Source organism: Galleria mellonella, unplaced genomic scaffold (assembly GCF_026898425.1).
Source record: "Galleria mellonella isolate WM207_F2 unplaced genomic scaffold, CSIRO_AGI_GalMel_v1 utg146, whole genome shotgun sequence".
Classification (NCBI taxonomy): domain Eukaryota; kingdom Metazoa; phylum Arthropoda; class Insecta; order Lepidoptera; family Pyralidae; genus Galleria; species Galleria mellonella.
Window position 1 is genome coordinate 9,373,502 of NW_026441999.1, and position 14,652 is coordinate 9,388,153.

Genomic DNA, 14,652 nt, shown 5'->3' on the forward strand with positions numbered 1-14,652 from the left:
TTCCATCCCAACCATCTGGATGAGTGGCGATCCTCCAGTGTGCGTTTTTCAAGGCACTGTCTTCCATTCACTCTTTGGAATCAACTTCCAGCAACAACATTTCTAAACCAATATGACATCGAAATCTTCAAGAAAAGAGCATATTCCTTTTTAAAAGGCCGACAGCACACCTGCAATGCCTTTTGTGTTGCGGGTGATCATGGCCAGCGGTTGACACTTACCATCAAGTAAGCCGCATGCTCGTTTGCCCCCTGTATAATATAAAAAAATCTCAGTGCTTATTTTGCTCAAGCAAATTGTATACTTGAATATTAATATCTAATAGAGAAGGAATAGATGTGTGTATTTCAGCATCGTGATGGCAGACAACTGTGCTCCGTGGCGTGTGGTGTGTACCGGTGTCAGCGGACACGCGGACAAATGTCTTTATATTTGTCGAGTCGGCTCAAGATTTCAAGTCCAAAGAGAGGCAACCTTCGGATAAATATTTTAGTTTGGTTATAATAAAACAAATCTACATGCTACTCGTAATGTATACATGCAGTGCTAGTAAACAGATTACAAAATATTTACTTCGGACAAAATGTCCCCCATGTACGTTGGCTTCTAGTTGAATATTCAAATCCGGCGACCGCGACACGCACATACAATTGTGTGGATTGTAAAGTGCGCACGTTTATTGCCCAAATATTGATGTAAAATGTTTTCTGGCCTGCTCATAACAGTACTCACCATTGGAAGACACGCCAACGCTCACGGTAAGTCGCTTGGTCTTTTCAACATTATTAAAAAAGATAATATTCTCCATTCGAATTTATTTTTATATGTAAACTCACATTTAGTACTTTCACGTTAGCTGCTAACATTATCACGATTAATGTCGGTTTATTTTTCAACGGACTTCAAAAAGAAGTTGCTATTTTATGTTTGTTACCTCTAAACTTCGTCAGTTATAATTATTATTTTATCTGAAAGGATACACTTACAGATTGATGCCATAATATTTTTGTCAAAATCTTTTCAATATATTAGTTTTTAAATCAAAATAACTAATTTTTTGTGGTACACAATCTGAATTATTTAAGAAAAATATTATTTTAATTATTAGTACTAAATATAAATAAATAAATACAAGGATTATTCCAAATCCATCAAAGATTCTATAAATTAAAAATTGAATAACAACAATAATATAGGATTATTGAAATAATACATTACAATAATAAAAAAAAAAACTATCTAATGCGACAAACGAGTACAATGCAAGCAACATAATAATACATTTATTTTAAAATCTCTAATGCAGTAAACATTTAATTACAAAGCAACATCTGCTCAATATTTCAGACATTGAAGTAACAACAAAAAAGTCGGAGATATTAGTAGACAAAATACGCAGAAAATTGATGGAAGACAACTACGACTACATGTCTTCAGAAACAGAAGAATTAGTCAGTGTTAAGTATACTCATAATAAACCAACCAATGAACCATATTATGATCATCGTTATACAGCCTCTGATGATTATAATGACGTTAATATGGATAAAAATCAAAAATTAGTTGCGAGAACTAATGACAAGTTGGAATCTTTAACTAGATACATATCACCATCAGAACAAAATACAGGTACAGATGATCAGAGAGTATCGAAACATGATCTGCTTTATTATGTAGATAATGAACATTTAGAGAATGATAAAAATATTGAAAATATCATAACTGATTCAGAAGCTTACGAGCATATGGAAATAGGAAGTAACAGAAATGATTTTTCTAATACAAAAGTCAAATACCGAATGCTAAAGGTAAGAGAAAACATTTAAGTCTATCAAATCCGGCCATATACGAAATACTGTTCTCACCTATGGGCAGAAACGCCACAGTATCTTGCTTCTTCTTGGATCGCATTCAAAGTCGGGCGGCTTGAATTATTGACGATCAGTGGCTTACTATCCGACTCGACTCACTGAAACTGCGTAGAGATGTTGCATCTCTATGCATCTTTTATCGAATATATCATGGGGAGTGTTCTGAAGATTTCTTCGATTGATACCTGCTGCTGATTTTCACCACCGTACAATCCGGGACAAATTAAAGTTGCATCCCAATTATCTGGATGATTAGCGGTTCTTCGCCGTATGTTTTTCAAGGCACTTTCTCCCACGCATGACCACATTTTGTCAACTTTCAGCAGCAGTATCTATTTATGGACCGATACGACATCGTAACCTTCAAGAAAAGAGCTTATTCCTATTTAAAAGGCCAGCAGCACCCCTGCAATGCTTCTGGTGTTGCGGGTGATCATGGGCGGCGGTAGTTACTTACTATCAGGTAAATCGCAAGCACGTTTGCCCCCGTGTTATAAAAAAATCCAATTCTATTCAAAAAGACTATCTATATCTTTACACTAAAATAAAAATTCTTAATATACCATCTTTTTTCAATTTCAATATATCAAATCAATGCTTTCTGCAATCATTAATATTAAGAGTAAATATCATATTGAAGTCATGTTTTTGTTTAAAGATAAAGCCGCAGCATCAGTCACGTCGAAGTAGCTCAACTTATCGGCGATTCATTCAAGAGGAAGGAGACAAAGGAGTGGCTATCATTAATCTGGACGACGGTCCATTCCCAGAGTTCCGGCTCCCTCGCACACGCACACAGTACATGCACCAGGATGAAAGTGAAGACGAGATGGATGCAGCTTCGCTGTCAGACGTAAGCAATATATCGGGTAGCGGTGACGAAGTAGCCCTTACTTGACCTTGGAAACTATTGCCTACGTATGAAAAATTTGGACAAAAACCGCAATTATGCGTGGGAACAGTAAAAGTACTTATATTAAAAATTTGTTTCTTTTTTTTAAATACTCTTGTCTTGATACTTACTATTCAGATCTGCTACTTGTAAAGTCCTCGTGAGCAAATTAATTTGAACAACAAGTTTGATTATTAAGAAGCATCCATTTTGTTTTACAAAGAAAATTACAACAAGTATTATTAAGAGCTAATTAGTTCGAGATATTTACGATAGTCGCTTTAGTGGCGGTTCAGGTGTTGCTGGGTCGGGACAGAAATGGCGAATTTATCGAACGCTTGTGCGTTACTCGTGTTATTGTAAAACTTTTGAACATTCAATTTCCGTCATTTTATAGTCGAATTTATAGCAACCTAGCGCGTATATATTTATGATTTGTATATAATAATTGTATATTGTTTGTTTTGTTACCGACTAACTTACTGAGTATAAACACTACAATATAATCTGAGAATGGTAACGTTTATATTGCAAATATTGCAAAGTTTAACAAATGCAGTTTTAATAACATTCTTTCTAATGATATTCGATGTTTATGCTTTTGTTGGAAGTACTTCAAAGTTAACAACAGGTATTACATATAATCTTGTTTTTAAATCATATGACATAATGTAAAAAGAGCCATGTCTTCCTTGACACAAATTATTTTAAGACTAATTCAGAATTCATCATTATGTTTTGAAAATCATTTATCTGTAGGCACACTACAGATACTGGCGACCGTCCTCGTAGAGAAATAGAATTGCTGTACACTCGTAGATATTAAACAACATAGTGTAGATTATAAAATTATATAATTAGGATTTTTTAATTGCGTTTTTCTCAAACCGTTACACGCGCCCTCCGGCTAAAAGTAACTTTTCCGAACTATATATATATATATATATATATATATATATATATATATATATATATATATATATATATATAAACGTTATCCTTCCGTTGCTTATCGTTTTCATCGAAACGAATAGTGAAATGATTCATGTCATTTTCAACCTAATACGGAATTCACCAAATGCACGATTACGCTTTTTAAAATTTCTTCTTATATTTTAACAGTTTTGTCGCGAACCACCAAAAACAAAGATTTAGTAGATGTGCTGAAGGAGGATCTCCGCAGAAATAACGACGACTACGCAGATTTGACTACATTAAATAATAAATCCAGGCCTCATCTAAATGGTACACATGTAACACGAGTCCATCAAACTAAGACAACAACGCCTAAACAAGAAGAGTTCTATTATAGAAAAGATTTCGAAATTATTAATCATAATAAAAATTATATAGATACTATGAAAGACAATGTAAAACGAAGAGCTTATGATAATGTGGACTCGCTAGACATCAGGTATTTTAATAAAAAACTTAAACAAAATCTAATTAAACCCAATAACCTGCAAAATAATGAATCTATAATAGATGTAAATAAAATACAAAATCAAAATTTAACGAATATACAGGGTGGCCCATAAGTCCTTAGTAATGAAAAAAATTAATTAAAATAAAACTAATTACACTATGAATAATATTTTTATTTGTAAATATAGCTAGAAAAACGGGAATTATTTTTTGTAAATAACGTCGTCCAAATGTAATCCGTTACAGTCACGGCACTCTTGCAAACGTCTTCTGAAATTGTCGATGACTGCGCGGCACGTCAGTGCTGAAATGCTTGCCATTTCGCTGCGGATGTTTTCTTTTAGGTCATTAATTGACCGCGGGTTAGAGTCGTACACTTTAGCTTTAAGGTAGCCCCACAAAAAAAAATCCATTGGAGTCAGATCCGGGCTACGTGGTGGCCAGGAAATGTCTCCTCTCTTAGAGATAACTTTGTTTGGAAAAAGTTGACGGATAACGGGCATAGCAGTATTGGAGGTGTGGGAAGTTGCTCCATCCTGTTGAAACCATGTTCGGGCATTAAAGCCTGGAAAGTTATGCAATTTTTGTGTGAAAAACTCCTCGATCATGGCCACATATCGCTCCGAAGTAACAGTAACAGCACGCCCTCTGCCGTCCTCAAAAAAGTAAGGCCCTATGATGCCATGGGCTGACATAGCGGCCCAAACAGTAACTTTAGGGCTATGTAAGGGCTTCTGGTGCTTAAGTTTTGGATTAATCGGGCTCCAATAGCGGCAATTTTGTTTACTAACATGTCCGTTAATGTGGAAGTGTGCCTCATCAGAGAACATTATGTTATTGAACGAAGTAAACCGATTAAACATTTCATTAGCATAATTCACTCTCTGAATGGCATCAGTTTCTTTTAATTCTTGCACCAACTGAATTTTGTAAGGGTGCATAAGTAAATCTTTCTTCAAAATCCATTGTAACGATGTCCTGGATACGTTTAATGCACTGGAACGCTTACGAGTTGACTGTGTAGGATTTTCACGAATAGATTGTGCCACTGTGTCGATGTTTTGTTCCGTACGTAATGTCCTTGGGCGACCCAACCGCGGTTTATCTAACGTCGAACCGGTCTCCTCGAACTTAGCAACCCAATTCTTAATCGTTTGGAGAGCTGGGGTGTCATCAAAGTTGTGTAAACCTTTGTGTTCTCGAAATTTACGCCTCGCAACGGTTGCCGAATTGTTGTTTTGATAAAACTCGCGCACACAAAACGCACGGTCCGCTCCGGTGAAACGCTCCATCGCGACTAAATTCCCAGAAACGGAAGTTACTGCCCCCGCTTCCCCTGCACCGCTCACGCGCGCCGATTTCGTTTAATTCAAATTTTACTTTTCTAAGGACTTTTGGGCCACCCTGTATTACAAAAGAGATTCAGTACTGTAACTGTTAAGAACTCGGCAGCCATAGACGAATACGTAAACGACCAACAACCAAAGTATGTAAATAAAGAAAAGAATTAAAAAATTAAGATGTTCTTCGAGAAAAATAAAGGGTTATTGAGTAAATTCATAAACAACAAGAATTTAAAAACACAAACAAATATGAGAGCATCGGATACATCAAGTGACGAAGATATAAGTATCTCAAAGCCAAAACTCAGATCTTTGAATAAGTCGCCGGACGCGGATCAGTTGGATATGTCTCCAGCTAAAGGTGCTCGCTATACGCTATGAGGATTAAGGTATACCTTGTCATTTATTATAAAAAATAAATACCTCTACAAACTAAAGTCAAAAGAATACAATTTAAACTGCTATTTCGGCAACAAATTTTAGTGGAATTTGAGAGAGATCGATGAAGCATTTGACTGGGATATGGGAACAGACTGAGGCACAATTTTGATTGGAATCAAATCTCAGCTTAAATCTTTTAATTCACGTCATATATTCGAATAATATAATACTAAATTCTCACTTGCTTCGTACATTTAAAATATTAAGTTACATTCATTAACTCTATAGGGGAATAAAATACCTGTACAAGATACAGAACATTCAATATAAAAGACTACAACTAAATACCCAGCTACCCTCTTCTAACAGAGAAAAACTAAGCTGTAAGACATTCCCATATTAAATATCTTGACGATTTTACTTACTTACATATGACTAATGAAAATATTGTTCAGGGTCGGCTATGCCAGCGCAGCGTACTGTTCCCAGAAGCCCCGAAGTACGACAGCAAGGGCGTCCAATATCTGACGGCGCACGCCAACATGGTCAAGAAGGGAGACTTTGCCAAAACGCGCGCGCCCCCTCTCGTATTGCCGAGGTGCTGCAACTGTTGCAGGAAGTCCGTGTTAGGATGTGAATGACTCAACATTCAACATACGAGTCTGTGTGTCAAGATTTAGTCATAAGAATTTGTTCCACTAACACAACAAATTCAAAAACTTTCATTTTAACATTGGGTAGGGCACCAATTCTAATAAACCTGTGATATCTACTAGGAGACATACCGTTACGACAGGTAGACGGACGAAGTCGCACGATAAGACTTTCGTTGTATCATTTCGGTACAAAACCCTTAAAATAGTAAATTTTAGAACCTCTTTATCTTCGGAGTCGTTTGAAAACTACATCCTATTTAATCTTAAAATTATAATTTCTTTACTTAAAATTTCTAAACGCATTAATAGATAAGTGAATTCACCTGAAGCATCTAGTCGCGGCTCAGAAATATGACCTGTTTGATCATGTAGTTCACTTGCTTATGTCTAGATCTAGGTGGGTATATTAAACGCCTGAGACGTAATTAATCAAAATAAACTTTATTAATTAGAATTAAATGGAATAATGCTTCAATTTGCGATGTTTCATCGTGGAATCCCTTCAAATTACCAACGTCTCCTTCCTGAAACAATCAAATAAGATCTTCAATTAAACGCCTACACCTGCACTGCGTACACTCATGTACGAGTACTGTATGTAAATGCCTACAAGCTACACGTTGATTAATTACACACACACACACATACACACATACATACACACACATCCTTACTTACTTGTATCTATTTATGTACTGACGCATACTGAAAATAACTTATTTATTTATTAATTTAGTATCCGACAAGTCCCTTTACACTTACTTACATATTATACCAAATAAGCAACATAGTAATTAAAAAGCATATGATTTTATCGCATTGGCCTTATAAAACTTTAACGTCAACTTCCATTCGGTTCCTCCTGGAAACCATCGCGGTTAATTCCTATGGAATTCGTTACAATGACTGACTGAACTGCTTTCATCCACAGCTATCAGCCCCCACTAGTACACCGCGTATATGGATAGCGCAGGTGGAGATTTCATTCCATTCTTACCCATTATAAAAAACTTACTGTCCAGGATATTTATCATTCAACACCGTCCACTCACCCGCCCATAGCTTTTAAGCGACTCAGAGTAATGTTCAGCCTCGACAATGCATTGAAAACCTGTAGACTGACTAAATAGACCTGGCCACTGACGCACGCACGTGTCACTGATTGAAATTGCTATTGTGTAGTAAACTGTATAGAATGACAACCAGGACAATACACACAGCATATATTAGTGGTTTATTAGATGCTAAGAAATGCATCTCCTGATCTACTTCGCCAAATTGATTTAAATGTTTATTTTCTCTGTTTACTAGTCTCTGAAGCTATTCTAGCCAATAAATTTGATTTTAATCCTTTATTTGAAGATTTTACTCCAAATGTGGTAGATTCCTTTACACTTCCCATCAACTTTTTCTTTTATAAAATTCCTGTAGCATCACTTGACGGCTTATTTACCAAACAATCACATCAAACGTTATTGTTCTTTCAGTATTGGTAGCACCTACACTTTGTCTCCCAAAAGTCATTCCTCCATTACCACCATCACTCAGGTAATTAAGTGGTACTTGATCCACCATATTATTTGAAATAATATCTTGTCCATACAGTCCATGAAACTCGGGATCGCTAGTTTTAAATTCATTGAAATCCACTGCATAATGCGTTGTCTTAGCCTTTAAAATACAACCATGTTTCCCATTAAAATACAACTTTCCAGCAACTCCAATATCACTGTACCTTCCGGAGTTACCTGAATATCTCCTAACTGAATATCTCCCTCGTATTCTTCAAAACCAACACTGCTCCAGTGTTCGTTCACGCCTTTGTTCCCAAAAGTAGGTTTTCTATTCTCAAAATCTGAAGCAACATTGTCATTTGACAATAAGGCTAGTGGGGAGGTGATGTTGTTTTTACTTTTCTTATTATACTTACTTATAAATTGACCCCAACTCAGTACTATGCTTTGGTAATGCTGAATATTTCAAACGGTTACTTTCTCCTAACTGATTATGATACTGTAGAGGAACTAAAAATTCCAAGTCGGATACCTTAACGTCCTGTAAATTAATATAATAAGGAATTGACAAATAAAGGTTCCCAATTCGACTTTATTTTTTGTATGTCATTCAATACGTATCTTTGTTATTTAAAAGTGATTGATACCTGCTGCAGATTTTCACCATCGTACAACCCGCCATAAACTAAAATTTCATCCCAACCATCTGGACGAGTGGCGGTCCTCGACCGTGCGTTTTTCAAGGCACTTTCTTCCACGCACAACCACTCTTTGGAATCAACTTCCAGCAGCAGTATTTCCGAACCGATACGACAACATAACCTTCAAGAAAAGAGCATATTCCTTTTTAAAAGGCCGGCAGCACACCTGCAATGCCGTAGATGTTGTGGGTGACCATGGGCGACGGTAGTCACTTACCATCAGGTGAGCCGCATGCTCGTTTGGCCCGTGTTGTAAAAAAAAAATCAACTTAAAAAATAGTATTTCATTTCGAAAATATTTTTATGTATGGTACGCGAAATCATTTTGTTAAACGAAAGTCAACAATTCTTTTTTTAAATACAATAGTTTATACCTGTTGACGCTTGTACTAATATTTGTCAATTATCTTTTCTTTTTTATTTAATGCTGGAAAAATATCCAACAGTTTTAAATTGTGCGCCTCAAAAAAAACGACGTCAGTCATAGCAAAACCAGTTTATTTTTGTTTAAAAACTACTAAACTGATTTTAATAAAATTTCTATGGGACCAATCTATAAGTATATCCTTCAGATAAAAAAAAAAACATTTTCCAAATCGATTTGTAACGGACATAATTATGAGGTAACAAACTTTTTTAGGAAATAGGAGCTTATATACAATACTTTAATATTTTTTCTTTCATATATACATATTATATATATATAGATAGATAGATAGATAGATAGACAATTTATTTGCATTACTTACAGCACACAAATTACAATAAAAAAAAAAAACATACACGTAATACACAGCAAAAGAGACAAAAGAATAAAAATAAAAAAACAAAAATACAAAAACAAAATACATAATCTAACAATCTCCTTTGTTAACATTCCTTCATGCGTGTGCCATAGTAACACAAAATGGTCACAGCTCAGTTTATTGCTTTGCCTTTAAAAGAGCAAAACACTGATATTCTATATATATATATATATATATATATATATATATATATATATATATATATATATATATATATATATATATATATATATATATATATATATATATATATATATATATATATATATATTATACATATACATTTCTCTAGATTTATCTAATTTAAAACTATTAATTAATTAGTAACTAATTAGTCCATGTCGATCCTTGTAATAAAGATTTCACTGTGTTATCAAATTGAAATTTTAATGGGGACAGGTTTAAAAACAATAGGCTAATCAGAATCAACCCTACTATATATAGAAACACTCAAATCCTTATAAACAGGTTTTTTTTTTTTGTAAAATTGTGCACCAACTTGGACCAGCTCAGCGTGCTCAGCACAAAAACTGGATGGACACAATAACTGTTGGAGTAGATGAAGCCAGAGAAGCATGATTACTTCTAACAGTAATAACTACGTCCTATTTTACATGTAAGTGTTATGCGATCCCGAATAACAGTAGTGACTGCATTTCGCGGTCTATCACACCCACTATTTTAAAACTATGCTAGACTAGACATAACGTGAAATGGAGTACAAGATGCATAATGACAATGCAACTGTAATTATATAACGCAATAATCAATTTTACGATCAATTTTCTGGGATACGATGCGCGTCGGCATGGCAATGTCCACTATAGATTGTTTGGACTAGTTTAATGATGATAATCCGACACCGGTTGCATCGCACGGCTTAAAGGTCGTTTTACCACACAAGAGAGTGCTGTCGCATCGCACCTGAGCGCAGCTATGTTCAGATTGATAAAAAAAAGCAATATGGCGTTGGCGCGAAAAGTGATGATGGGTTGTTAGCAGCATACGCTGTTTCGTGTTTTTATTTTATAATAAAGGACATCTATATGAAATTCATAGTTTGCTACGACGTGGTTTTGTGTGCAACTTGTTATATTTCATAATAAGACTAAGTTTCTATTAATGGAAAAACTGATATGCATGTCATGGACATGTAAAGTACCTGACACTACGCCACCCTATTCAAATACAACATTTGTGCGTGCTCCGGAGCCCGTTAGGATCCTTAGCTGCGCCGTGGACAAAGATAGCAAACCCAGGAGGCAGGTGAACTAGCACATCAAAAAGGTACGACTAATTTAAGTTGTTGCGAACGGCATACCGGTCTAGGAAAGTCATCGTTACCCGCCCTCTCTGCCGACTCTTGGACTTTTAGTTTTTCGCCCATACACATTTCATAGATAACATATGCGGCTACGAGTATTTGTAATGTCCGACTTTACGAGCAGATTAGAATAATAATACTGTAATCTTTTTTTACGCAACTTAGAATAGACAACAACCTGATGACCCTGAAAACCTAATGAAAAGTGGCAACCGTCGCCTAAGGTGTTGTACATCCTATACCCTGTAACTTCATGACTATAACCCTTCAAACCGAGACACAGCCACAAATAACTGCTTCTCGGCCGAAATATCTACAACTAAAATGCAACGTACACAAGAGAGAGAAGGGTTCATCCGCAACCCTTTACAGGGTTGCAGGTGCGGGCCTCGGGTGTGCACCCTTTACCCGGGCGGTCTGCACAGGCTGCCGCCTTTGCGTCATTAATTTTCGACCCGTGGGGTCGAGCCGACGCTATTGTAAATAGCGTCGGCTGAGGGAATAAAGTGGGGGGGAAGAAAGAGCATTATATACTGTGTCGTCGACCGTGCAGGGCCGGTTTAACCGTCGCCCTGCTTTGTGCCTGCTGTGCGCAGGAGATCTCGCGGCAATGCGCGTGTCGCGTCCGGTGGGCGCGCGTGGAGCGGGGCTAGGTCCCTCAAGTGCGGGTGGTGGCTGGCGTCCGCCCGGCTGAACATTGTACGTGCCAGCCGGCGGACGAACTCTTCCACCGAGGGGACCGCGAGATCTCGGGCAATTACGTCGTTACGTACGTAACGACCCGCGTCTGCGCACATACGCAGAACGCAGTTCTGTTGCGCCTGCATGCGCCGCCTCTGTGCGTCGGAGCACAGCGCGTACCATGCTGGGGAGGCATACGTCAGCTGCGAACGAATATAAGTCTTGTATATGCCTATTTTCGTTCGCAGCGAGAGATTGGACTGTAGGACCGGTCGCAGCATGGCCCGCGCGGTCCTGGTCTGTGTGACCGCGCGGTTAACCTGTGCTGTCATGTGCAGCGACCGGTCGATCTCTACCCCTAGGTAACGCACTGTGCGCTTCCATGAGATGGGTGACCCACGGAGTTGGAGAGGCGGCGGATGATGTGAGCGGCTTCGAGTCAGTAGCGCTACCGTTTTCCCCACATTAACGGAGGTGCGCCACTTATCGAGCCATTCAGGCAGGCGGTTCAACAGACGCTGCATTCTGCGTGCAGCGTAGTTGGCATTGGTCGACGACATGAAGTATGCACTGTCGTCGGCAAATAGAGCTAGGACGACATCGCTCTCTCCCTCGAGGAGCTCATCCCTCAAGGTGGGAATGTCGTCCGTGTACGTCGCGTATAGCGCTGGGGAAATGCAGCTGCCCTGCGGCACTCCGGCGGCGATTGGGTGGACGGCTGAGTCCACGCCCTCTACCGAAACATAAAAGTTCCGGCCTCGTAAGAAGTTGTCGATTACCCGCACGTAGGCTTGCGGCGTGCTAGTGTGCATCAACAGTTTGTACACTAGGCCGTCGTGCCACACGCGGTCGAACGCTTTCTCTATATCGAGAAAAACACCGACTACGCGTCGACCGCGATTATGCTCGACGGCCATATGATGCAGCACGCGCGCAAGTTGGAGCGTGGTTGAATGGCCGCCCCTAAAACCGAACTGCTCGTCCCGTGGAGTGACGTACGGGTACAGCCGGCGGAGCAGCGCGCGCTCAAAGGTCTTCGCTACGTGCGGGAGGAGTGTTATCGGCCGGGAAGCGTTTGTCTTTCCCGGCTTTCGGGAGGGCGATGACTCGGCCGAGTTTCCAATTTGATGGAAAGTGGCCGGTCCGGAGTATACCGTTGTAGAGCTTAGTAATAAATACTAAAGCTCTACGGGGCAGCTGGGCGAGTGCAGGCGTGGGTATTTTGTCCGCTCCGGGCGCTTTGCGCCTAGGTAGGCGCTCGATGATGCGCCTTACCTCGCCGGGCGAAACGAATTTAATCTCCGTTAAGTCCGGCGTCGGAGCGGTGTGAAACTCGCCCACGCGACGTACAACGCGCTCATGGTGCTCGACGACAGTGCTGGGTGCGTCGGCGGCTACCGGATTGGCAGTGAACTGCCCCTCCAGGTGGTTGGCCAGGATTTCTGCCCGGTCAATGGCTGCGTAACGACGTCTGCCCGTTTCATCGAACAACGGACAGACGGGGGGTCGTGCCTTAGTGAGCTGTCGGTTAAGGGCGTACAGGGTGAACTGGTGTTCACCCGCGTGGGAGATGACACCCTCCCACGAGGAGCCACGCCAGTCGCGGACTCCTTCCGACAGCTCCGCAGCGAGACAGTTAAGCTCACGCTTGACCCGTGGACAACGGGTGCGGGCCCATAGGCGGCGGAGTGCTCTTTTGCGCGACAACTTATCACTCAAGTGTGCCGGCAATTCGACTCGGCGGCGAGCTGCCGAGTGTATGGTAGTTGTGGCCGCCTCTAGGGCGCTTTGAATGCGCTCCTGTATATCGATAGAGGCGGCCTCTATTCCCTCAGGCGTGGAAAAGTCGCCGTCGAGAGGAATGTGCTGGAGGCTTGAGCGATAAGCCGTCCAGTTAGTACTCCGCCGCTCAGACCTGTGCGATGCGGTGACGACCGCACCTAGGTCAAGCGTGGCTAAAACTGGGAGGTGTTGTGTGTCCAAGTCGTACAACACCTCCATATTGACCGGGCAGGGCACTCTATGCACGAGTGCTATGTCCAGAACGTCTGGATAGTGTCTACGATTCGTGGGAATGTGTGTTGGGTGTGCGGGTCCCAACACTTCGTAGCCGTGACTGTCTGCGTCACGGAGGAGTCTAGTACCCACAGGCGATGTCACCCGGCTTCCCCAAGTCGGGTGTTTGGCGTTAAGATCGCCCATGAGTAATGTGGGACTCCTACCGTTCAGTACGTTCCGGACATCGGAGGGGCAGAATTCTCTGACCGGGGGGCGATAGGCGGCATATACTCTCAGTTCCGCGCCGTCGATGTTAATGCTCACTCCTATGGAGCGCATGACGCGGAACTCGGGGAGCGCCAACTGCATGTGCACGATGTCGCGGCGGACCAGTACGGCGGTGCCACGGTATGCCGTACCGGCCGGGGACCGCTCGTCCCGTCTGTACACAAAGTAGTTGGGCACCCGCAACGTCTCCTTGGGAGCCAACTTGGTCTCCCCCAGGAGTATGATATGCACATCCTGGGTTTGAGCAAGGAGACGGAGGCCTTGTACCTTATCCTTTATCCCCCGGGGTTCCAGTACAGGACGCGGAGAGAATTACTCCGCGACTCTGTACTGGCTAATTTTGGCCAATCCGGCGAGAGCCGCCGACTTTATGTCCTCACCGGCCGCTAGGGCCGTTAGGAGATCTGTGAGGAGCCCTATTATTAATGTTAGGGCTCCATTGTCTGTTATCGTAGGTAAATCGCGCGTCTGTTGTGAACGTAGTGAACGTAGTGGTTGGGAGGCCGTCTGGGCCGACCGCCACGGCGGTTTACTCGAGTAGCGTGGGGCGGCACTCAAAGACGGCCACGCCTCCTGTCGCTCGTTCACTACGTTTTGCGCCATCTGGCGGCGAGCGGACGAAACCGGTACAGAAGCGACTGTCGGTAATGCAGTCCCTCGCCGCGCAGATGTTTGGAACGGTTGAGTTGGGGGGGGAATAAGTCCCCGTTGTTCGAACGCGGCGCGGCCGCGGGTTTGCGTCGGCGGGGCGACCTCCTCGAACGGCGTCGAT

General features: G+C 41.0%; 1 protein-coding gene across 1 annotated transcript; it reads left to right on the forward strand.

Moving 5' to 3' along the window:
- Positions 1-480: 480 nt before the first annotated feature.
- LOC116412838 (uncharacterized) lies at positions 481-3,100 on the forward strand. The gene is made up of 3 exons (XM_052892039.1): positions 481-758; positions 1,348-1,808; positions 2,530-3,100. The coding sequence occupies exons 1-3, from the start codon at positions 701-703 to the stop codon at positions 2,767-2,769; spliced, it is 759 nt and encodes a 252-aa protein (XP_052747999.1). The 5' UTR covers positions 481-700; the 3' UTR covers positions 2,770-3,100.
- Positions 3,101-14,652: the final 11,552 nt, after the last annotated feature.

Bases quoted from the DNA above. Each gene is read 5' to 3' on its own strand.
- LOC116412838 (XM_052892039.1), top strand. From the start codon at position 701: ATGTTTTCTGGCCTGCTCATAACAGTACTCACCATTGGAAGACACGCC. The intron at 759-1,347 runs GTAAGTCGCTTG...TCAATATTTCAG, and splicing joins AAGACACGCCAACGCTCACG to ACATTGAAGTAACAACAAAA. The intron at 1,809-2,529 runs GTAAGAGAAAAC...TTTTGTTTAAAG, and splicing joins TCAAATACCGAATGCTAAAG to ATAAAGCCGCAGCATCAGTC.